At 46.3% G+C, this 24,585-nt stretch overlaps 2 protein-coding genes across 2 annotated transcripts in view; one reads left to right on the top strand and one right to left on the bottom strand.

Moving 5' to 3' along the window:
- COL4A3 (collagen type IV alpha 3 chain) overlaps positions 1-7,772 on the bottom strand; it is a 177,220-nt gene extending 169,448 nt beyond the window's left edge. The window contains exons 1-3 of the mRNA XM_045294265.1: positions 7,751-7,772; positions 5,118-5,199; positions 6-330 (exon numbers count right to left, since the gene is read on the bottom strand). Coding sequence (XP_045150200.1) covers positions 6-330; positions 5,118-5,199; positions 7,751-7,772 — 429 coding nt within the window. The remainder of the gene's footprint in view (positions 1-5; positions 331-5,117; positions 5,200-7,750) is intronic.
- Positions 214-24,585, top strand: part of COL4A4 (collagen type IV alpha 4 chain) — a 135,041-nt gene continuing 110,669 nt past the window's right edge. Inside the window, exons 1-4 of the mRNA XM_045294258.1 lie at positions 214-261; positions 12,149-12,321; positions 14,308-14,350; positions 20,483-20,560. Coding sequence (XP_045150193.1) covers positions 12,266-12,321; positions 14,308-14,350; positions 20,483-20,560 — 177 coding nt within the window. The 5' untranslated portion in view covers positions 214-261; positions 12,149-12,265. The remainder of the gene's footprint in view (positions 262-12,148; positions 12,322-14,307; positions 14,351-20,482; positions 20,561-24,585) is intronic.

Raw genomic sequence — 24,585 nt, 5'->3', positions numbered from 1 at the left:
CTGACTTCTAATAGCTGCCAACCTTTGGTTATCGCGGCGCTCTGATTAAGCCGGGGGCGGGCGGAGTGAAGGCAATCGGGGTCGGAGCGCTCCCGGGCCCCCGCCGCGCTACCCTTCCCGCCGCCCGCCACGACCTTCCCCCCCGGCCCCCGCTGGCAGCCGCTGGCCAGGCGGGGAGAGCGAGCGCTGCGGAGAGGCGGCCGGGCTGCGTGCGCCCCGCGGGCGCTGAGGCGGCTTCTGGAGTTGCGGGTGTCCCCCGAGGTAAGGCGCCCATCGCCCGCACTGACCAACACCCGCTGATCCCCAGGGGAGAGCTGTGGCTCGGGACACCTACAGGCACAGTGGGCAAGGGCGGGGGGGGGGGCTCTAAATGGGCACCTAAGGGTAAGATACAAGGAGTGAAGAAGGGCCAGACTGAGAGTTGGGGCCCCGGAGGTCACCGGAGGAGAGCGGATCCAGCTGGCAGTCTAGTCTGCTTGGGCTTGAACCCGCCGCTGTGTGTTTGGATTAATTTGGAGGCTCGAGTTACGGGCCTGGCAGTCTGGGCATTCTGAAATGCCAAGAGCGAGGCGGCGGAGAGGAGAGAGAAAACCCATCCTATTCTCTGCCCGCGCTGAACTGGATTTTCAGGCTCAATCTTATCTGCGGAAATGCAGGGGAAACAAGCCCCGACTGTGGTCCTAGGTGGCTCCCTGTCCCCAGCCACCCTTCTCAGCGGTGGCCTTGGATGACAACGTGCCGCCCTTTGTGCTATGACACCTTTTCCAGAGCAGCGGCTGGCCCTTCTTTGTGCAAAGGGACTCCTTTGGCCCCGGGGAAGCCTTTGGACCCTCTTAGAATCCTGTTGCGAAATGCATAAAATTCAATTAGACCAGAAGCACCATCAAGTTTGATGGGCATACCACTATCAAGACATTAAAGTCACAACATAGTAATCGGTGGTGAATGTTCTGAATGGGGACTATCGATGGAGCCGCAAACCTGCTAACAGAACTGTTATTTCCAACGTGGGGAGGGCGGCAAGTAGCATTTTGAAATGACTGCCAGCAAGAAAAATACCAAAGCTTGAGGGGTGGGGGGAGGGGGGCCGGGCAGACACTCAAGAACTAATAACCAACCAACTGGCAGGAGTCATTTCTGACTCACAGTATAACTACCTTTCTGTTGTTTTAAGTTGAGTGCCTGTGTTCCCTGGGTGCCTCACTTATTCAATCGTATGCTGAGCAAATAATCAGAGAAGCTTGATTACAGGAAGAAGATTGCAGTTTCAAGATTGGAGGGAGGCTTATTAAGAACCTTTGATATGTAGATGAGATCCTTTGCTTGTTGAAAGTGAGGAGGACTTGAAGCACTTGCTGATGAAGATCAAGGATCGCAGCCTTCAGTATAGATTGCAACTCAGTGTAAAGAAAACCAACAGCCTCACAAATGGACCATCACAGTAACATCATGATGAGCTGAGAAAAGACTGAAGTTGTCAAGGATTTCATCTGACTTGGATCCAAAATGAACGTTCATGGAAGCAGCAGCCCAGAGATCAAATAGCACATTACATTAGGCAAATCTGCAGCACAAGACTCTTTAAAGTGTTGAATAGCAAGGATGTTACTTACTTTCATTCAGAGTGAAAATGTGCTTGACCCAAGCCATGGTATTTTCAATCACCTCATTTGCACAGGAAAGTTGGACATTGAATAAGGAAAACCAAAGAGAAATCGATGCATTTGAACTATGGTGTTGGCAAAGATTATTGGCAGTACCATGGGCTCCCAAAAAGAACAAACGAATCTAGCTTAAGAGGAAGAAGTACAGCCACCATGCTCCTTAGCGGCAAACATGGTGAGACTTTGTCTTACGTATTTAGGCCATGTTGTCAGGAGTCCCTGGAGAAGGACATCATGCTTGGCAGAGTGGAGGGACGGTGAAAACGAGGAAGGCCCCAGTGAGGTGATTGACACCATGGCCGCAACAATGGGCTCAAACACAAGAATAATTGTGAGGATGGTATAGGACTGGGTGATGTTTCATTCTGTTGTACAGAGGGGCATCATGGGTCCAGGCCAACTCTATGGCACCTAACAACAACAACAACAAGATCAACATGTTCATAATTGAACAACAAGGAAGGCTAAACTTCTCTAGACATTAACAGAAAAATGTAATTTTTTCCCTCCATTCCTCCAAATTCACCAAACTCCAAATCCAAACTCTCTGCATTCCAACTCCCGGTGCCCCAGATGTATCAGGGTAGAACTACACTCCACAGGGCTTTCCTCAGCTGTAATCTTATAAAAGTTGATTGCCAGGCCTTGCTTTCGCAGCTTCACTGGATAGAATCGAACCACCAACCTGCCTGCCAATAGCAGTTGGGACATTTAGGGACCTTTCACATTCTCACACTCCCTGAATTCTGCTTCCAGGTTAAAGACCCCCCACTTTGGAATAAGGCTGCTAATGTCTGAAGCCTCTGGTTATCACATACCAAACATGAGCTACAGGTTGGCCACTGACTGTGGGGCACCATTTGCTTGCAATTAGAATACAACACCCTTTAAGGTGGGTACTTTGGAGCCAGGTGGACCTGTAGGTAGGCAAAACCCAGATGCTGAGTGAACGCATGCCTCATACCACCCCCCACCCCCCACATACATCCAAACGCATTTTTGGTTTGGTTTTGGCTGCAAATTGAATATTACAGTCTTCCCTCTGCCATTTATGCCTATTCTCAATGGTGGCAGCATTGTGGAATTGCCTGAGGTGTATCCACAAAATTCCCATGCCTGCCCCATGCCAGGCCAACAACATCAGAATCCTCAAGGATTTGATCAGGCCCGAGGAGAGATTCCCACTTGCGGTCAAGTTCAGGAGTTGCTGCTTTGTGTGTTGACTCAAATAGGGTCTTTTCTTGGTAGGATCAGGAGTCCTGGTAGCTTGGTGGGTTAGGTGTTGGGCTACTGCTAACGTCTGTCTGACTTCTAATAGCTGCCAACCTTTGGTTATCGGCCGAGTACCTATCCGTTGTCCCACCAGGGCTGGCTATTACGTTTCTTATGAAGAAGAAGGAAGAGTGAGGAAGGGCTGGAAGGAAGAAGGAAGGAGCCAGCTAACTGGTTTAGAACCCAAATGATCGTCTCTTCCTAGTGCTGTCTCTAAGTCAACTGATGTTAGTTAGCTCTGTGGTTCTACCTAGAATGTCTTCCCACATACCTTCTCCACCAGCCAAGGAAGCACCCATCTCACAATTATTTTTCTCTTCTGATATTTCAAAGATACAGCAATCACTTATTTGTCCTTTTCCCCTTCCCAGATTCTCCTTCCTTCTTAGATTAAGTCTTGGTCCTTCCTGGGTCTGCCCAGCTGTGCTCCACTTTTCTAGCCCTTCTCGATATTGTGGTTGCTAGGTGCCATTGAACCTGTTCCAACCCATCGTGATGCCTTGTCTAACAGAATGAAACACCGGATGGTCCTGCTCCCTCCTCACAGTTGTTCCTATGCCTGCGTCCATTGTAGCCACGGTGTCAACCCATCTCATTGAGGGTTTTCCTCTGTTCCGCTGTCCCTCCGCTTTACCAAACATGATATCCTTTTCCAGGGATTAGTCTCTCTTGACAATATGTCCAAAATAGGTAAGACCAAGTCTTGCCATCCCTGCCTCTAAGGAGCACCCTGGCTACACTTCTGTCACAAATTAGGAAGGAAGGAAGGAAATGTACATTCCTGGAATTGCTACCATGTGGCAGGCACTGTGGTGGGCAGTAACCTGGAATCATTTAATTTTTCAAAGTATTAATTTTTGCATATTGAGAAATCAAGAGTTCCGAGGGATTAGGAACTCGCCTAGGGTTGCACTAACTGTATAAAAATTTGGATACAGATTTTTGCAGATTTTATCTCCAAAGTCCTACTTTCAAGTCCAAAGAGCAACAAAGTACCAATGAAGGAAGGCAGTAGTATCACTATGGCAACAGAGGTGAGCTATCATCAAAGCCAAATGGTAGCTTCTCTTCCTGGTTGGGCTGAGTGCTGGCCAGTGGGTTCCTGGGGTTTGACTGTCAGAGCTCTGCCCAAAGACAGTTTCATGGGATATGAAAGGCCCAGAGAGTTCCAATCCAGTCATCCCAATTCTGCGTAAAGGTAAAAGAAAGTCACAGATCAAGAGAAAACTGGAGAATGAGTATTTTTGGCAGTCGGGGTCAGAAGGGCCAAAGGAAAGAAAATGTACTCATCGAGCTATTTCCATGAAAGAGCAATAACAACCAAAATAATCACTAAGAGGAATCAGAGATTTAATGTTACTTCGGAAAAGAGAAGACACACTTCTGTTACCTTTGTGTGGTTGGAGATGATACTTAGTCTTCTGTATCGGACTCCCTGATCTTGACCAGTGTGCCTCTCACGCATTGATGAGTCATGACTACTCTTCTTCACTTGGAGGAAGAGGGTCCCTCTAGTTTTGGAAATCAATTGTATATTTTTAGAATATACATGTGGTCGATATATAATCGTTTGTCAATTTGAGGATTAAGAGTGTATGAGGTGGAGTCTAGCTTGTCGATCAGAACATAGCCAGTGAGGCCTCTGTGTGGGCATGGCCTTCTCCTGAGAATTCTGGGAAATCCAATACTTCCTCCTTGGAGGTGGGAGACTCTCTGCTCATACCCTGGGAGACTTAGCAGCTGACAAGACACATGGACCCACCCTGATGCAGAGACCCCTGCCAGCGCTGAGATTTTCCAATGACACTGGATCCAAACACTTTCTACCCACTGGTCTGTGATCATCTACATTTGGTGTCATTACATGTGTTTCATGAGTCTGAAGAAGACTTTATATCAGACATGTGGGCTGATATCGAACTTATGGACTTGATCTGGACTGGGCTGGGATATTTTCTCAATGTACTTGTATATAAATCTCTTTCTTATACACATATGTGTGTCCATGGATTTGTTTCTCTAGTCTACCCAGACTAACACAATGCATCATCTCTACTGGTTCTCAAGTAGTGACATCATTATAACTGGGGTCAAATGTTCTGTTGGTATTGGGAGGAGGTCTCAAGAAAGAAAATGATCATCAAAGTCTATTCTGCTAAAATGGTTGAGGAACTGAGATACGGTCCAGTTGGCTCTAGATTAGCGAACTCCATTTCACTGACAATGGAGGACTCTGCAGAACTGCCAGACACGCCAACTGAATCTGGAGAGAGGGAGCGGTGAGAGTGGGCTTGGCCATGGAGGAGTTGGAGGAGTTGTCAAGAATTCCTGTGAGGAATAGGGGGAGGCGGGGGAAAGAAAGGGGTGTGCCAACAAACACAGGAACAAGGAGCAAGTAATCTAAAATCAATGGCGAGGAGAGCATAGGATGCCAGGTGGGGCTTGATCAAGAGCAATGTAGCCAAGAGGAATTACTGCAACCCGAATGAAGGTCAAACATGATAGTGGGACAAGAGGAAAGTAAAAGGACAAAGAGAAAAGAAGTAGGAGGCAAAGGACATTTATAGAGGTCTAAATACAGGCATGTACATAAGTAAATATATTTTTATATAACTATAGGGAAGTAGATTGAGGCACGTGTATTTATTTGTTAAGTCTTAAGGCAGCAGACAGACATTGGACCTCTACTCAAGTACTCCTTCAACACAAGAACACATTGTTCTAATAACCCGACATTCTGTGATGCTCACCTCCCCTGACACAATCCCTAAAGACAAAATGGGTGCATAAGTAAATGTGGTAAAGAAAGCTGATGGCGCCCAGCTATCAAAGTATAGCATCTGAGGTCTTAAAGGGTGGCCATTTAGCTGAGAAGCAACAAAGCCCACATGGAAGAAGCATACCAGCTTGTGTGATCATGAGTTGTCGAAGGGATCAGGTATCAGGCATCAAAGACCCCAAACAAAAAATCCTATCGATGTGAATGAGGGGTTGGATAGAGTGGAGACCCAAAGCCCATCTGTAGACAATTGGACATTCCCTTACAGCCAATCAGGGTGCAGTATATCATCAATGAAACATACAACTTTCCTCTAGTTCTTTAGTGCTTCAAATTGCCCCCCACCCACTCACTGCCCACTGTCATGACCCTAATTCTAACTTATAAATCCGGCTAGATCAGAGCATGTGGTACAGACAAGAGCTTGCAACACAGGGAATCCAGGATGGATAAACCCCTCAGGACCAATAATGAGAGTAGCAATACCAGGAGGGTAGGGGGAAAGCTGGGGGGAGAAAGGGGGGACCGATCACAATGATTGACATATAAGATGCCCTCCCAGGGGGACAAACAACAGAAAAGTGTGTGAAGGGAGACAGTGGTTGGTGTAAGATGTGAAAAAAAAATTATAAATTATCAGGGGATCATGAGGGAAGGGGGGAAATGAGCTGATACCAAGGGCTCAAGTAGAAAGAAAATGTTTTGAAAATGATGACGGCAACATATGTACAAATGTGCTTGACAGAGTGGATGTATATATGGATTGTGATAAGAGTTGTAAGAGCCCCCAATAAAATGATTAAAAAAAAAAAAAAGAATTCCCGTGAGGACTTCTCAGGCTTTCCCTGTTGCTTCTTGGCAAGCATGAAGTGCCAGTCACATCCCAGACCAGGACCACACACTAATTGGGCTTCACTTAAAAACCCTTGTAAGTGTTGCATGTATTTGATTGGCTTTTTCTGCTGACATGCTCAAACCAACCAGAAGTCTAGTGCATCCTTCTTGGAGCCCTCGGTCTCCGCTCCTCTTTTTACCCTCCCTCCCCCACCTTCCCACCCTCGTGACCCCTTGATAAATGATAAGTTATTATTTTCATAACTTACACCATCCACTGTCTCCCTTCACCCCCGTGTCTGCTGTGAGTGCGTGGGGAGGGAGGGAATAAAAGAGTAGCTGATACTAAGGACTCAAGTAGAAAAAAGACATTTTGAAAATGATTATGGCAACATATGTACAAATGTACTTGATACAATGATGCATGGATTGAGCTGTAAGAGCTCCCACTAAAATGGGAGCTTTTTTTATAAAAAAAGAACAAGATTGACAGTGTGAGGAGCAATTCTCCTCCATCCTATAGGGTTGCTATGAGTTGGAACCATTTTGATGGCAGTGGGCTTGGATTTTGATAAGAATTTCTGTAGAAGTTTCCCTAACTAACAGTTCTCTGAAGCAGTCGTGTTCCCATGTTTGAGTGACAGAGCACCTTCCATGGGGAGTCTTGAGCTTTGTGTTGGTTTGTTTGATTGCTAGTGTTTCACTCTGCCCCACACTGGGCAAGCCATGGATTTGTAAGAAGGCAGATGAACAGGATGCTGTTCTGAGGGATGAGGCAATTTTGTTGATTCAGACAAAAGCCATTGTGTTCTTAGCACAGGTGTTTGTAACCAGGCAAACCCTGCCTGCCCCTGGGATTGCCTCACAGGTTTTGCACACTGCCCTGGGCTGTGCACGCCACTGCTCACAGAACCTGAGGACGATGGACGGGGTGCTGGGAGCTGGGCTCAGCAGCAACCTGGGCACTGCTGCATCTTAGGTTGGGGAACAGTTGGCATCTCCACGGCTCCTCTTGGGCAAATTGCCAGAGCGTGGGTGAGCACTCTGCTGTCCTATGCCTGCTCCACCCGGACCCGAGAAGAAGGCGGGTGTGCCTTTGGCGGCTCCTCCAAGCCAGACAGCCACAGGCCCAGAGGCAGGCGCAAGACAACCAGGGTTTCAAAGGCTGCAGGCAGCTGACAAGGGGATCGCAAAGACTCACTTTTCCAGACACTCAGCTCCATTATGAATTATTCCTTAGAATAAGGAGTCTTTCGGCAAGACGTTCACCTCTTTTTCAATGAAGTGTCTTTCTCACACATTTTAAAAGAAGAATTAGGCCGCGCCCAGCTAACACGCTGAGCACTCTGAAAAGGATCACAGTAGAGAGGTGATTCCCAAGGGCACGCAAAACCATTCCCTGGTGGGGACGGAAACAGCCCCAAACCCCCAACCAGACTCGCTGCCAGGAACAGATGCTGACTCATAGCGACCCTACAGATCCTAAGGACAGGGTAGAACTTTCCCTGTGGGTTTCCAAGACAGTAACTCTTTACTGGCTTAGAATAATCCAGGGGACCACTGAAAGCGATAACTACGCTTTGTCCTGGATTATGGGCTATTCTACAAAAGTTTATGAGAGTCAGAGATACTGAGTAGTGGTTTGCTTTGGTTTTGTTTTGTCTGAAAAGGAGGCTGTGGGCAAAATAAGTTCGGGACGCTTTGCCACAGAGGGGCTTCGATAGAGTGGGAGAAAAGCTCAAAATTGCAGAGAGCAGGCCAGGTTTACTGCTCAGATAGAGACTGGTGGGACCACTGAGACTTGGCCTTTAGTCCTCCTTCAGATCGGGAAGGGAAATCACTGCTGTGGCTCAGTTTTCAGACAAACAATAGTCAGGCCTCTAGAGGGAACAATAACACTTGGGGGGTATGCACACCTTAGACTGTGTGAGAGCAAAGGGACAGCACTGACCCAGGGACAAAGCTTTTCTAAGATTAGGAGAGATTGCGGGGTAGACACGGGAAGTATAAGAAGAGGGAGGAGCCAGGTTATATCATGGGGATTGCAATCCATGAAATGAAACACAATGTGTATGGTCTGTTGAATGTTAAACTGATTTGCTCAATAAACCTTCACCCAATTTGAAAAGAAAAAAAGAAGTTTAAAAATAAGTGAATAAAAGTGCTGACTACTAATCATAAGGTCTTTGGTTCAAACCCAACCTCGGGAGGAAGAGGAGGCAGTCTGCTCCTGTCAAGACTTACAGCCTGGGAAACCTTGTGTACAGCATTTCTCTGCGTCAGAATTGACCCGGTGGCAGTTTGGCTCTGGTGCACATCCCTCCATGGTCCCAGGAGAGAAGCCTGATCAGCCAGTTGTCATCAAGTCACGGCAAAAATCCACGCATGTCAGCATAGAACTATGCCCCGTAGGGCTTTCAATGGCTGATTTTTGAAAGTAGTTCACCAGACTTTTCTTCTGAGGTGCTTCTGGGAAGACTGTGTTCTCCGCCCTTTCCATAAGCAGATGAGAGTATTAACTCTTTACAACCTCGCTGACCATGTGCAAGTATAAAAACACAGTGCATAAGGATTAAAGTCAGTGGCGGTGGGGGTTGTGCCATGGAAATGTGAATTCCAGAAGAAAAAGAACCAGAGTGAAATGTATGACTGTTAAAGGGCTTTTGCACAAATACTTTAAATTGATGATGGTGAGAAATCACATTGTCATGATATTACAACCTCATGATACCAAACCAACACCACTGAGTCAATTCTGTTTCATAACCACCCTGACAGGGTTTTCTGAGACTGTAAATCTTTATGAAAGCAGACAGCCCCATCTCTCTGCCAAGCAATGGCTGATAGGCTTGAACTGCTGACTGTGGTAAGCCTAACTTACAGCATCACCAGGGCTCTTTAAGACAGCGATAGAGTGGTTTCATTTTAAAGTCTCCACTTTAAAAATATTCCAGAAATTATATCCTCCAGGACCATTTAGAGAGAAGGTGTACGTTTTGAGATGTTAACTCTAAATACTGTGCATGTTGCATGGCTTCATGGTACCTCCTCTTAGTAAGCTGGGATTCTCTGCATTTCCAGTTTTAGGGGACATCAGAGATTTTCCCTATGACCCCAATTGTCTGATGAGTCTAAGGAGAGGGGAAGATTTTTAGTTTTATGGTTCTGGGGGTAAGATTGTGGCTTAAAAAAGATAAAAATTCCTATTCAAGAATCCATTAGTTATCTCTTTGAATGGTATTTTATTAACACAAGACCAGTTGGCCTTCCAATTGGTTTCTGTTTATCTATCTCTATCCATCTATCCATCTATCCATCCACCCATCCACCCACCCTTCCTTCCTTCCTTCCTTCCTTCCTTCCTTCCACTTGCATTCAACTAAAATGTACTGAGAAGCTCTAGGTACCAGGCTATGGTCAGGTATTCTTCCTCTAAAAGTTGACCCCAACAACACTCTATTTTAATAATAAAATCTCTGTCCCTTCATTTCCTTATAATTTTGGTTGAGATTAATGATGTCATGCATCTACTACTGGTCTAAAATACAAATATCTCCTGTTTACTTGAAGTTTTCACCAAGCTTTCCTATTTGAGGAAAAACTCACCTTTCAGTGCTTTAAGCTAATCTGTGTTCCCCTTTCAAAACAATTGCTTGCATCCTGGAGCCCTGCTGCTAGAATGCAGTTACATATTGTGTAGGGATGGGGAAAGACTGGGGGTTCACGTTGATTCTGCTCCTGCTTGGGTTTGTTAGTGTATCATGGAATGTTGTTCTACCACTTAGAAAGCAAGGCTCCTGTAAATATAGCAGTGAGTGGGTTCACCCCAATCTTATCCAGAAATTAAAAATAGCTTGTAATATTCAATATGATCTGTCCCTCTCTCTTTGCCCAACTCTCCTATTGGGGACAAGTCTTTGGAGATGCCAACATTTTTAAGATAAGAGATTTCAATTCTTTAAGCCAAAGAAACTTTTGGATAAAGTAAAATAGTTGTCTGAAACAATTTTAAAATAGATTCTTTAAAAAAAATAATTGGGATAAAATTTATGAAACATAAAACTCACCATTCTATTTTTAAGCATATAATTCAGTGACTTTTAATATTTGTGATTTTGTGCAACCCTCACGGAAGAATTCCAGAAGATTTCCATCATTCCCCAAAGAAACCAGGTACTCCCTGTTCTCTCCATCCTCCTATTTCCTGCCTCTGGATTTGCCAATTTTAGACATTCCATCTAAATAGAAGCATACAATATGTGGCCATTTGTATTTGAACTCTTTGACTTTTCCAAATCTATCCATGTTAAGTAGCAGGCGTCAATCCTTCATTCCCTTTTATGGATGTGTGATATTCCGTTGTGTGTACATAGTCTCTTTCATTTATCCACTCACACGACCTCTTTAAAGTGTGGAAGGACAGGGACTAAGATGCGCCTGACCCAAGCCAAGGTATTTCCAGTTGCCTCATAGGCATCTGAAGGATGGATACTGAAGAACAGATGTGTTTGAATTATGTTGCTGATGGAGAACATTTGTCAAAAGAACAAACAGATCTGTCTTGGAAGAAGTACAACGAGAAGGCCCCTGAAAGCCAGGGTGGCGATATTTTATCTCACATACTTCAGACCCGTTACCAGGAGAGCCCAGTGCCTGGAAAAGGGCATCACGGTGGGTACAGCTGAAGAGAACTGAAAAGAGGAAGCCCCCTCAGGAGATGGTTGACAAAGTGGCTGCAACTACGGGCTCCTTCGTCACAGCAATTGTGAGGCTAGTATGGGGCTGAGTAGGGTTTCATTTTTATGGTCCGAAAGTCACTGGTTGGAACCAACTGGATGATACCAAACACACACACACACACACACACACACACCAGTGGAGTGACATTTAGGCACTCTCTACTTTCTGGTTAGTCTGAGTAACACAGTTTAGAAGATTCATGTTCAACTTCACGTGTGAACGTATGTTTTCATCTCCCTTGACTATATACCTAGGGGTGGAAACTTTCAATCCTATGGTCAGTCTATGTTTAACTGTTTCAGGAAGTGCCACGCTAGTTTTTCTAGTGATTACCCTTTATCTGCTTTTGTTGTTGTGTGTGAAAAATATGTATTTTTATTTGTATGCTGGAAGGATTCCTTCTCTAGTTTCAAAAAAATGAAAGAACACTTGAATATATTTTACCTTGGCTTTTTAAGGGAAAAGATGAAATAGTTTTGACAAGAAAACTTGACATAAGTCAGTAAATTGAAGCCCCTGTGGGTTTCTGAGACTGTGACTGTTCAGAGGAGTAGAAAGCCCCTTCTTTCTCTTGAGGAGCTGTTGGTGGTTTTGAACTGCTGGCCTTGCGGATTGCAGCAGCACATAACTGCCACACCACCAGGGCTCCGATATTTATGATGGATAATCAATTCCAGTATATATGTACTTCTAAGAATGTAAATTTAGCCATCCATAAAGAAAGATTGTGTTGGTGTAAAGAAAAACAGCCCACGTTGATGTATGGCGCTCTCTGTATGAAGTATGAAACCTAAAAGTCATTATGTTCAATGTGATAAAATATCTTGTGTTTGAAGAGACCTATTTCTTTTTAATATAGGCAGACTTCAAGCCCTGGACAGACAACGGCACCTCTACCTGCATGGTTTCTAGGACAGAAGAGGAGGCCCATGGACGTTCTTTAGGTATCCAGACTTGCTAGAAGAAGTCCCCACAAATGGCAGTCAGAAGGTGCTCTCTGGGGTGGCTCAAGCCCATCAGCGTAGTTCCCTGGTGAGTGTCTTCAGCTTCATTGCCTTCTTTTGTTTACCCTTTTCTCCCAAATGTGTGCTTCCTCGACACAAAGTCCTATCGTTCCAGGCATCTGTCGATGATGCCTGCCATCTTGTGACTGATTTTCATCTCCCGGACACAAGGATCCATGGCTAGCTGCAGTGGTTAGGTGCGTGGCTGCTCATGGAAAGGCAGCCGGTGTGAAGTCCCCAGCAGCCCAGTGGGAGAAAGGCCTGATGGTCTCCCCCTGTACAGGCGACAGCCTAGAAGACCCCATGGGACGGACGGTGCGGCCCTGTCACGTGGAGTGGCTATGAGTCGGAGTGGACGCAGCAAGACCAACAATACAGCAACAGCGGCAAAACCAAACTCATTGCCATCAAGCCCGTGCCTACCCCTGGCGAGCCTGCAGGACAGGGTCAACTGGCCCTGTGGGCTTCACAGACTGGCGCTTGATATGAGAAGAAAGCCTCATCTTTCTCCCAATAATACAACAGAAACTCTGAAATGCATGCACATGATTGCCAGACTCTCTCCCTACCTGCACTCAGGATGTTATGTCATGTTAGCAAACATCTCAGAGTAAGGGAAAGGCCCACACTACCAGGATAGCCCCAGGAGGCCCAGTTAGGACAAGGGGGTCCTTTCGTGGAGAAGGCTCTATGCAGGACATAGGATTAGGGAGACCAGAAATCCCAGCCAACCTCCGGATGGACCCTAGTTAGTTTTACCACCTATGGGGATAAAGTGACTCAACTCTGGTTCCAGGATCTATTGCAACAATGAGTGTGGAAATCTTTTCACAAATACTTCAAGAAAACCTCACCGCCTTTGAGTCAGTTCTGACCCATAGCAGCCCTACAGGGCATAGCAGAACTACCCCTGTGGGTTCCTGTGCCTGTAACTGTCTGGTGGAAGAGAAAACTTCACGTTGCTCCTGTGCAGAGACTGGTGGTTTCCAACTGCTGACCTTGTGGTTTGCAGCCCAACGAGTAACCCACGGCACCATCAGGGCTCCTTTGAGAAAGAGAAGTCCTAGGTAACTGTATAGAGGTGATCAGGAATGTTTTAGGATTGCATCCTTCTCCTGTCAGAAATGGCTTGTCATCGTGATCAAACCCATTGTCTGTGAGCCAATTCCACGTCGTCATGGTCACCCTGCCTGTGGCCCAGTGCATCTTTCCTCCTCAGCACTTTCAGTGGCTCTCCAGGGTTTTCTCTTCAAATGCCGGCAAGTGAACCTGAACCTCCAATCGCTGGCTTAGCAGCTGAGCTCCTTAACTGTGTGTACCCCCACGGGGCTCCTATAATAATTCTATATGTCTCCAATTGTTGCCTGACTATACAGCATACCATCGGACTCACTTAGAACATCCTGGACAATCGGACCCTTCCCTCCACACCCCCACCTGATTTCTTCTCTCTGCAAACCATCCTGAACTCCGTTTGATTTCCTTCCATTCCTCCCTGTAGCCTCCCACCCAAGGCTCCCAGATGCTCAGGTGTCTGAATTGTCCCTGAGCAGCTAGCTGTACCGCCTGCTTTCCTCCTGGTCTTTCCATCATCACCGAGCGTGGCTTCCCTTCCCTCCTCTGTCCAGGAACACACACCAGCGTCAACACACACCTCCCGGTGGTTTAGAGAGGAAAGGGAGAGGAGCATGTATCCAGAGGTACAGGGTGTTTCTCTTGTCACCGATGACAAATAAGCCTCTTAGAGATAGAAAGAGACTTTCTGGGAGGTATTCCTCTGTACTTCTTCCTTTTAAGGATCCCTCCCGGGCCTTCGGGTAAGCCTGGGACTTTGAACCATAAGTGGGTGGCTCAAACCCACCAGCTGTTCCCTTAAGGATTCATGAAGCCTTGGAGCCCATCGCAGCGATGCTGTGTGTCAGAATCCACATGTGCTTTGCGTTGCCCTCCTGTTTAGCAAGGTCTGGGTGGGCATGAATGCTATGCCTTAATCTGGGTCTGTGATTTTCCGTAGGTCCCTTGCACTTGTCCTCTTCTCTGTACACCCTGCATTTGTGGTAAGTATCTTAAGGAACGCTGATAACATGGGGATTGCATTGTTTTTGTGGGATGTCTAAATAAACACGCTCTGGTGTGTCGTTGCTTCACCCATGGAAAGAAATGGACTGGGTGGACTCTCTGCTGGCTTTTTCATTTTACAGTGAGCCTGTGGACCCATTGGCCTGGATAGTAGAGATTTCTGTATTTATAATGCAGTGGCCTTTCCTTAAAAATATTTTGGGGGGCTGTTTAGACAAACAAGCAACAGCTGAGCTACACCAAGATTAAATCAAGAAGTGTCAGGTTCAATGGGAACACGGTCACTCTGGAGAAAGATAAACCTAGAACATTCTGTAACAGACACACTTTCGTTGATTTCCTTGCTAAAGAATCTAAGTTCTTAAAGCCCAACTTCAAATTTTTCTGGGAAATCTCATCACAGGCTACTGGTAACTTGGGTGGGCCTTGAAATAACTGATCTAGTTTAAATACCATCCAGACTAGGTTACCCCAAATACTAGACCCGTGCCCTAGAGCAATTGATTAAGTACCACTCCTCGAAGAATCGGGAAAGAGGAAAAACTGTTAGGAGGCTAGCCAAAGAAAGACACGACAAAAACCAAGCTGCTTAGCCAGTGCTTGAATTACCGTATCCCAATTTCCCAGTGACACACTAATTTCATCTAACAATGTTAATCATGTATTATATGTGGTGGGCTCTAATTCTTAAGATACATGACAGGTTACAGAAATCCATAAAACATAGTATTTAAAGCATAGTACATGAAAGAAGAATTATGTGATTCATTATCTTGGCATTGACTTGCCAACTGAACACTCCTTATCAGTCATACACAATGATGGAGAAAGCTGGAGGGGTCGATTGGACACCAAGCTGGGTTCAGATAGTAATCACCATTCAAAACTCTTGTCCCACCCTTGAAGACAGTGATAAATGTCTAACAAAATCGATTATACTTGAACATGGCTGTCTGAAATCAAAATGGCGCCAGTCTTGCTCACAAGTCACAAGTGCACAATTCTATCTGTCCACCAGCTTCAGCATGGTTCCCCTCAGTCCCGGTCTGCCTCTAGCTATCATCAGTCATTTTGAAGTAAAGCAAAATAGAAAGTTATCCTTTCTTTTTCTGTTACCAGTTGGAAGCTGAAAGCAAGAGGTTCAAATGAAGGAGCCGTATTTGTTGGTTCTGTGATCACTGAGGATATCACCCGGGCAAATCGCTTCCTGTGTCTGTGCCGTGTTTTCTCCCTGTGTGGAGTAGGGTGGCAAGACTTGTCCAACTTATCTCAGGGGACGCACTTGAGAGTATCATGGGGAAGAAGAAAGAAAATCGCCCTGGAAATGGATGAATTCTGCTAGTTTCTTACCATTTGGTGGCAGGGAACACACCAAGGCATAGGTTGTTCGGATCTGTTTGATACACTTTCTTTTTTAAGAGCAGTTTTAGGTTCTGGAGGACTCGCACAAAGCACAGATGTGTGCTGACTTTTCGGTTGGTTCTCGTACCTGCTTTTTCTAAGGCTATTTTTGTCTCATATTCTCTATATTATTTATCCCCCGCCCCCCTCCACTGTAAAAGCCTGGAGAGTCCTATATGGCACCCTTTTGTTTCTTATATGAAACCCTGGTGCTGTAGTAGGCTACTCGTTGGGCTGGTAACTGCAAGGTGAGCAGTTGGAAACCATCAGCCCCTCTGAGGGAGAAAGATGAGGCTTTCTACTCCAGTAAAGAGTCACCATTTCAGAAACTCCGAGGGGTTTCTCCCAGAGGCCTCAATGCAGCTCTACTGTAGCTGAGATGGAAAGGTGGAAACTACATTGAGGCGGTTGGGCACTACCCTCTGAATTTTAAATACTCATGAGTCCTTTGGTGCAGGAATTTGCCTCTTAGCAGGGATTGACTCTGACTTATACTCAAAGAGCAATGCCCAGGAGTACGAATCACAGAGTGGTGTCAACAGCAGATGGCGAGGTCTTACCTCCGTGGCCATCAATGGGAACTGAGCGAACAAGGGTGGGCCCGTCTTCTGAAGGATGGTGAAGACGTACTGGGAAGCGAAAATAGCCAGGTATAGGACCATCGTGTGTGTGTGTGTGTGTGTGTGTGTGTGTGTGTGTGTGTGTGTGTGTGATGGGAACGTTTGCTTTTGGGGGTAGGGAGCTGGGGGCCCAGGGAAGAGAGAATTTCATGTTCCCATGATCTTTTTTTGCTCCCAGTATGCCCTTTGGTTCAATTATCATGTACATGGATTGTTTTTCAAAACAAAACAGACAGCGTGCTACACGTAGGATGAGTTTTAATCCTCTCAGAAATGGGAACTTTGTTTCTTGTGCTTCCTGTGGAGCAACTCTGGGAAGCCCGAGAGGGACTCTCTCCTTTGCTTTTTGGGGAGGACGAAGTTGGGTTTTTGAGAAGCCACCGCCCTCCCAAGGGTGATGGTTTGTGGTTTGAGTGTTTCGTTGCCCATGTATGGTCTTTATCTCTTTTAAAATGAGTTTGGAAGTCTATTTTGAGGCACACCGTCTTCCTCTATTGGATGCACCCCCTTTTGAAAGCCATGTGTCTCATGCCAAGATGAACTTGGTAGAAATGGCAAATCACTGTTTGTTTTGTTTTTTTCTTTTCCTCTTGGTCCAAGTCAGTAATTTATATCAACACTAGAGACTCCTGTCTCTTTCTTAGAATCTTCTAATCTATTTTGGGATCACTCCTCCCTCTGCATTAAGGTCTCATTGTGTTTCAGATATCTCTGAGATGCTTGGCAAAATCAAGTTGTGTTTTTTTTTTAAAGGCAGAACAAACTTGCCTTTATAATCAAGCTGTCACATCAACGGGCCTTCATATTTCTCCGGTTCTTTTGATGTTTCATCCAACCAGGGCAAGGAATCCCGACCTTAAACGAACCTCAGTCTCAGGACAAGTTACTGAAAAGGCTTTCCTGCCGTCCCGATCTGGCCTCGGACATTTAATTAATTCATTCTTTTAACCTTACCAGGATTTTGAACATAGTGTTTCTGCATTCAGAGATAGCAATGCTACTCAAGGCTCAAGAGGCATAAGTGGTTGAAACTTCAAATACATTTTTCTAGCTGAGGTTACTTCATGTAAGTTAATTTCTAACTTGAATTATTTAATTACCTGTCAAGGTTCAAATCTGTATAGACTTTCTGTGACCCACGAGGAGTTTATTTTTAAAGATGACTTTTTTCTTTCTCTCTTTCTCTTTGGATGCTTACTTTCTAGATATTTTTAATTGGATTGAGAACTGCACATATGGTATATGTCCTTGCACCTAAGGGATACCTAAATTGTGAGATAGAAAAGAAAACTGTTCTGGTCAGACTCTTTTCTCATTCCTATAATATAGATAAACCCATACATATATATATACACAAAAAATATTGCTTCAAAGCCATCAAACTATAAAAATAAAAGAAACACAAAAAATCTCACTGTCATTGACTCAATTCTGACTCATAGCAACCCTATAGGATGGAACAGAACTAACCCTGTGGCTTTCCTAGACCGTAACTCTTTGCAGGAATAGCAAACCTCATTTTTCTCCCACGGATAGTGGGTGGTTTTGAACTGGTGACCTTGTGGTTAGCAGCCCAATGAGTAACCACTACACCACCAGGGCTTCTACAAAATCATAGACACCTTTGTTAAACCAAAATATCCAGATTATTTGAAGCTATAGTTTCTCAACACAGCCTCCCCGCAGGCCCATACTGTTCTCAAGCTGGTGTTTGTAGCCCACCTCTCTGACACTTCCACAAAGGTGTCTGCACGTCAATGGACACCATGTCAAAGGGTCAGTTTGGGCATCTTCAAAGGACTCAAATCGTGTTCCTTTTCGATGTCTGTGGAGTTTGGGGAACACACAAGAAGGCTGAAGCTGCAATCACAGGGCTGGAGGGTGTACAAGGTGAGGTTTCCCAAGGAAATCCTCATAGAACAGCCCTGGCTACCCTGGGATAATGAGAAGGTGCATTGTCATGGAAGGAAACAATTCCTCTGTACAGTTTTCCTGACCTGTCCTTCACTAATGCCTCTTGATTACCCCATGGGAATCCCCCAAAATAGTCACGATGACCTTGTGAGCTGGCCTCACCATCATGAACCTAACTGGCCCAGGACATCCCCCGGGAAGTCACTGTTTTGATCAAACCTTGTGTTTTCATATTTGAAAGCACCCCAAGGATACTAAGGTAGTTAAACTACAAAAAGGCTTTGTCTGTAGCCAATGATCACAGGGGCTTGTTTAAACGTGTTTTGTTTGGAATAAGCCCGAGCATGTATGAACTGGAACTCGAACAGCAATACTTTGGGATTTATCCACATGTACTTAACTTTGTAGTCACAGACACATTTATGTACATGACACTCACTGCCACTGGGTCTATTCTGACTCGTGATGAGCCTATAGGGCAGGGTAGAACTGCCTCTGTAGGTTTCCATGACTGTAACTCTTTACGGGAGTCGAAAGCCCCATCTTTCTCCCAAGGAGTAAGATGGTAGTTTGGAAGTGCTCATCTTGAGGTTAGCAGCCTAATATGTAACCACTTCACTACCAGGGTTCCTATTTATATAAGAGTATATATGTTTTCCATCAAAACTAAATTGATTCATCTTTTTCATGAATCCCCATTATCCGATGGCCGTAAGCCTTAAGTTTATAGTCTTTTTGAAGAAAAACGTATTCTCTCACCATTTAGGAGAGACAAGCAGTCTAAATTCAGGGAGCTTGCTCGAAGGAAGACCTCCTTTCTGTCTGTTCTAGAGGAAGATCCTTGTCTCCTTCCAACGTCTGTGGATGGGCCTCATTTGCCTTGGAGATCCACATACGTTTTGGCATCCATTTCTCCTGGGTCTAGGAGCTTCTCAGCACAAGGACCCCCAGCCCGAAGGACACACTTCTTGTTGCCAGCTCTTCTTTCTTGGAGGGAGTCCGGTCCCCCACGCTTAGAGTCTTGAGTTTCAAACAAGATCTATCCAGTTTAGAATGGTGCCAGTCATGAGCCTGTTGCAGCAAGGAATGGACAAAGACAAGAACTAGACAACATTTACTTCGGATACCTCCTTGACCTTCCCACCCACGTCCTCAGCTAGAACTCAGCAACTGCTTTGACCAGGGCTTGGGGTGGAAGGTGGTGGTGCGGGGGAGGACCCCACTCTTTCCCTAAATGCTCAGCCCGGACTGTGGACAGCTAGCCAGCCCTCCATCCCATTCCAAGTATGTCACAGTGACTCTGTTCATGTTTAAGGGATCCAGTCATGCAAACAGTTACTCCGGGGGTCTACTTTTATATTCACGTGACTGATTACTCTGGAACTAGATTGTGAAGATTCATGAGTCAAGGTGCTGATTCTCCCCCAAGTGGCTCACATGTATATATGTATGCATGTATGTCTGTGTGTGTTTGAAGATGGCATTAAAGTGAAGAAAGTATGCCTGTGTGCAGGCGGGAAATGGCATTCCGAGTGTTGAAGAAAGGTTAGCTAAAAGTGGAGGAAGGGAGATGAATGATTCAAGGTCAGGAACTTTGTGGTGGAAGGACACGTTAGAGGAACCATATATTGGAGATGCAGCACATTGTGGGATGGATGATTTTAATTCGAAGCTCAAAGCTCTAACTGATGACTTGACCCAGGAAGGTCATGGTAAGAAACACAGGTCCTCACTGATCTTAGAGGCCAAGCTTGGGGTCCTGACAAAAAACCAGTCTTCGGGATTTTGTTTGCAAGCCAACTGTACTTACAGCTTCTCCAACAGCATACTTTACACTCTAAGATTGGTCACAACTTAGAATTCAGTGCTAACAGGGACAAGGAAGCTGCAGAGATCTCTGGTTAAAGCTAAATCGTTTCAGATGAAGGGCGACTCCCCCTCCCCAGGTCCTCTGCTCTAGAAGCATCTTGCTAGAATATTCCATCCTCTTTCATATCAAGCCACAGTTTTAAGTTCCGCACTAGCCTTTCCTTCTCGCTGATTCACAAGCCAAAGAGTGTTGTGGATTCCCCACGAGTTGGGTAAACCCATGAACACTTGTTATCATGTGTATATGCTATGCACCCAGCAAAGGGATGGATTCCAACAGACTGAATACAATGCTTTGATTTTCAGAGTGGGAAGAAACATGCTGGTCCCTGTGGAGGAAGAGACTGCTCCACTTGCCAGTGCTTTCCAGAGAAGGGGGCTCGGGTAAGTGCCATGGGGAAAAACGGATGTGGGAAGCATCGCTGGATTCTGAGCCATAGTTAACTATGTAGCAAGAAGGAGTCCCAGATTCCGAACCTGTTCTGGTAATTGTTGTGCTAGGTGCCATGAAGTCCATGCCCGGGACTGAGTGAAACTTCCCCATGAGGTTTTCTAAGCTGTAAATCTTAAGGGAACAGATATATCACCAGGATTGTCCTCCCAGGAGCCGCTGGGTAAGTTTATACCATAAACTTTCCAGGCGATTAACAAGGCTTCTTGTTTGGCCAGTTTTTAAAAAAAATTCACTACCATGACATCCATTTTGACACGTCTTGTTGTTAGTAGGTGCCATCGAATCGGTTCCGACCCATACCGACCATATGCACAACAGAATGAAACACTGCCCGCTCCTGCACCATCCTCACCCCGGCCCTTATGCTCGGGCCCATTGTGGCAGCCCCTGGGTCCATCCATCTTCTTGAGGGTCTTCCTCTTTTTCACTGCCCCGCTACTTTACCAAGCATGATGTCCTTGTCCAGGAACTTGTCTTTCCTGATGTGTTAGTCCGGGTAGACTAGAGACACAAACTCACGGACATTCATGTGTATATGAGAGAGTTCTATATACAGGGTAAGTGTACATTAAGAAAGCATCCCAACCCAGTCCAGTCCAAGCCCATAAGTCCAACATTAGCCCATATGTCTGACACCTATCTACAAAGTCCTCTTCAGACTCACGAAACACATACGATGATGTCAAATGCATGATCCAGGGGCATTGTAAGCATCTCAGCACTGGTAGGGATTATCATGTGGCTTCTCCAGGTCCAGGGTTCTGGCTGCATCAGTGTAGGTCCATGTGGCTTCTCCTCAGGGATGTCTCACAGGGAGTGAGCAACTTCCACCTCCAAGGAGGAAAATACAGGAATACCCAGAATCCTCAGGGGATGGCCATGCCCACACAGAGGCCTCATTGGCTATAACCTGATTGACAGACTAGACTCCACCCCTTCACTTTTAATCCTCTCAAGTCCCAAATTGATATCAGATTATGTAACTACCATGCCTGACAACGTGTCCAAAATATGTAAGGTCCTATAGGACAGGGTAGAACAGCCTCTATGGATTTGCAAGGCTATAGATCTTTACAGGAACAGAAAGGCTCATCTTTCTCTCTGGGAGTGGCTGGTGGATTTCAACTGCTGACCTTGCAATGAACAATCCAGCCTGTAACCCTCTATGCCACCAGGGCGTTCCAGTTTGGGGAGTAGATAATGCTTATTTTGGTCGGGAGTCCCTGGATGTTACAAGCAGCCGATCTCTCTATCACTGGCTGAAACATTGTTGGTTTGAACCCACCTCGTGGCACCTCAGAAGTCCAGATTGGTGACGTGCTTCTGAAAGATCCCAACCATGGACAGCCTGCGGCGCGTTTCCACTCTGCACACATTGCGTCACAAGCAGTTGCTATCAACTGCATTGCAACTGACAACAATAACAACAGCTGACATCTTTTATAATCCTAGTTCCTGACATTCTTCTTTAGACAACTTCGTGTTGGGCACTGGGTAGAAGTGTTGCCGAATAAGATCGATTTTCCATTTGACAGTGCATACCCATTTTGTTCCACGTCCTTGACTGCAGTCCCAACTAGGCAGCATCACCTAGCCCACTCCCTCCCCATGTGTCTCGACTCCATTGCTCATTCCTTCCCGCCCTTCCCTGCCTTCTGAACTCTCTCCTTGGGTGACAGCTGCCCTCTTGATCTCAAATGAGTGGTTCCTCTGAGGTGTGTGCATCTGCCTAGTGCCACGGTCTTTTGTTTGACTGAAAATCGAGCAAGGGGGCGAGTTCACTTCCAGACCTGAAGGTGTAAAGCAAACAGGAAGCAAAGATATACTAACTTCTTGGCCACAATCTGGAAGGAAGGAGTGCCTGCTCCTGGAGGCTAAGGACTGTGGTTGTAGGGGACATTGAGGTCAATTGGCGTACCATAGCTCACACAGACAATGGTCTACCTTCTGCTTTGGGCATAGCTTCTTTGGTGTTTTAAAGTGTGCCAGTGCCCATTGGAAGGGTTACTACTGGTCTCTCCCATTGGGAAGAAAGAAGAGAGGAGAAAATTGAAGACATGGCGAAACAATTAGTCCAAAGGATTCATGGACCATGTGAACCTCAGTGTCTAACACCCTGAGATCAGAAGAACTAGATGGTGCCCGGCTACCACTGCTGTCTGCTCTAATAGGGATCAAAATCACAGGGTCCTGGGAAGGGTGGCAGAAAAAGAAGGAAGCAAGTTGCTGACAGTCTGATCCTCACTGCCATCCTGTTGATGCTGACTCACAGGGACCCTGTAGGACAGAGTAGAACTGCCTCACCTGATTTGAGGTTACAAGTCTTTACTGGAGCAGTCTGCCTCACCTTTTTCCCTCAAGGTAGTGGGTGGGCTCAAACCTCTCATCAGCAGCCCAATGCTTAACCTGCTGTACCACCAGGGATCCTGTCCCAGTTAGGTCCGTCTGGATGTCAGGCTTAGAAGACAGCCTGGGGTCAGTGTCCCCTAGTTTGTATTCCATCAGTCTCGTCAATGGCCTTTTGAAGGATGGGTTCAGGGGTTACGTGGTGTATCCTTGGTAACCACCCTGAAGCTGCACAATGCATACCCTCCCTGTCAAGACTCTGAGTAGTACTGCCCTCAGGGAAGAGACAGGATCCACTCCCTCTAGCAGTCGCTTCTCCCTCAGACCTTTGGTTGCAAAGTGGGAGACCTTTCCCATGTGCACATCACACTGCTTCCAAACATTGCTTGGTTTTTGTATGAGAACTGGGAGGAGGCTGCTATGGGGATCTACAGGTCGGTAGAGGTCAAGATAGCTGCCCAACAGCTTCCAGCATGCAGGTGAGCGCCCACCACACAGACTAGCCCTCACTGCACAAACTAGCCCCTACGCACAGGGGAGTCCCACCCCACAGACTAGCCTCCACCTCACAGACTAACTCCAACCACATAGGCTAACCCTCCCCACATACCCCTTACCACATAGACTAGCCCCCATCACACAGACTTTAACTCCCACCACACAAGCTAGCCCCCATCACACAGACTAACTCCCACTACACAGGCTGATCCCACGACACAGAATCCACCGTCTCCTGATGCCGACAGTACTGCCATTGAGAACGCCTGCCCTCATCTTACAACCATGCTGAGAGGTGGGTATCTTTATGTCCATCTGTCAACACAGGAACCTGAACTCCTAGGACTTCTGAGTAAGTCGCTGGTCTGTGGAAGAGGCAGGGTTCCCACCCAGCTCTCTGCACCCCCAGCGTTGGCTTTATGACTGTGAAAGCTCCGAACACCCAGGGTGTGGTCTTCACTCTTGAGCGGACCCCTGACCCTGCCTGAGCCTCGGTGTCCTCATCTCGACACCCCAAGTGCTGTCCCTTTTTATTGCATCTGACTGCTGAACAGTGGAATGTGAGTCCATTGTGTGCCCTCTGACGCAGCCCACACATTGTGTGCCATGAAGGCTTGTGATGGCACGTCCTGCTCTGTCTGTGTCTCCAGCTGGGTGGTCAGGGGCAGCTGTGTAAAGAACACCCATCAACGTTTGCCCTTCTTGAGACGGATGAGTCCCGCCTTCCCCCGCCCCGCGGACCACATGTTCCTGCTAGGAATGTGGAGCCTGTGCAGACGTGGGGCTGGGTTTGGGAAGTGACATGTCAGGCCCTCAGCAGCCAGCCCACTGTGTACCTGCTCTGGAGCTATACGGCGTAATGACACCTCGAGGTGGATTGTACAGGAGTCAGTCAAGAAGGTTGCGCGCGCACACACAAATCATAGCCTTGTTTACAAAGCAAATGTCTTCAATGTGCTTCTCAACACGCCCTCCACCAAGGTCCGCACCCTTCTGCAGGAGACGTTGTCGCCTCTCTGACCCTCCCCTGAATTCTGGCTGCTTAGGTGACGGCACAGCAAAATGGCAGTCTGGGCGCACGCAGGCGACTTACATTGTGCTCCTTTTCAAT

The sequence above is a fragment of the Echinops telfairi genome, unplaced genomic scaffold (assembly GCF_000313985.2).
Source record: "Echinops telfairi isolate 266 unplaced genomic scaffold, ASM31398v2 ScPeMD7_3;HRSCAF=10, whole genome shotgun sequence".
Lineage (NCBI taxonomy): Eukaryota > Metazoa > Chordata > Mammalia > Afrosoricida > Tenrecidae > Echinops > Echinops telfairi.
The sequence above is the reverse complement of the archived record's forward strand: the minus strand, read 5'-3'. Positions and strand labels throughout refer to the sequence as shown.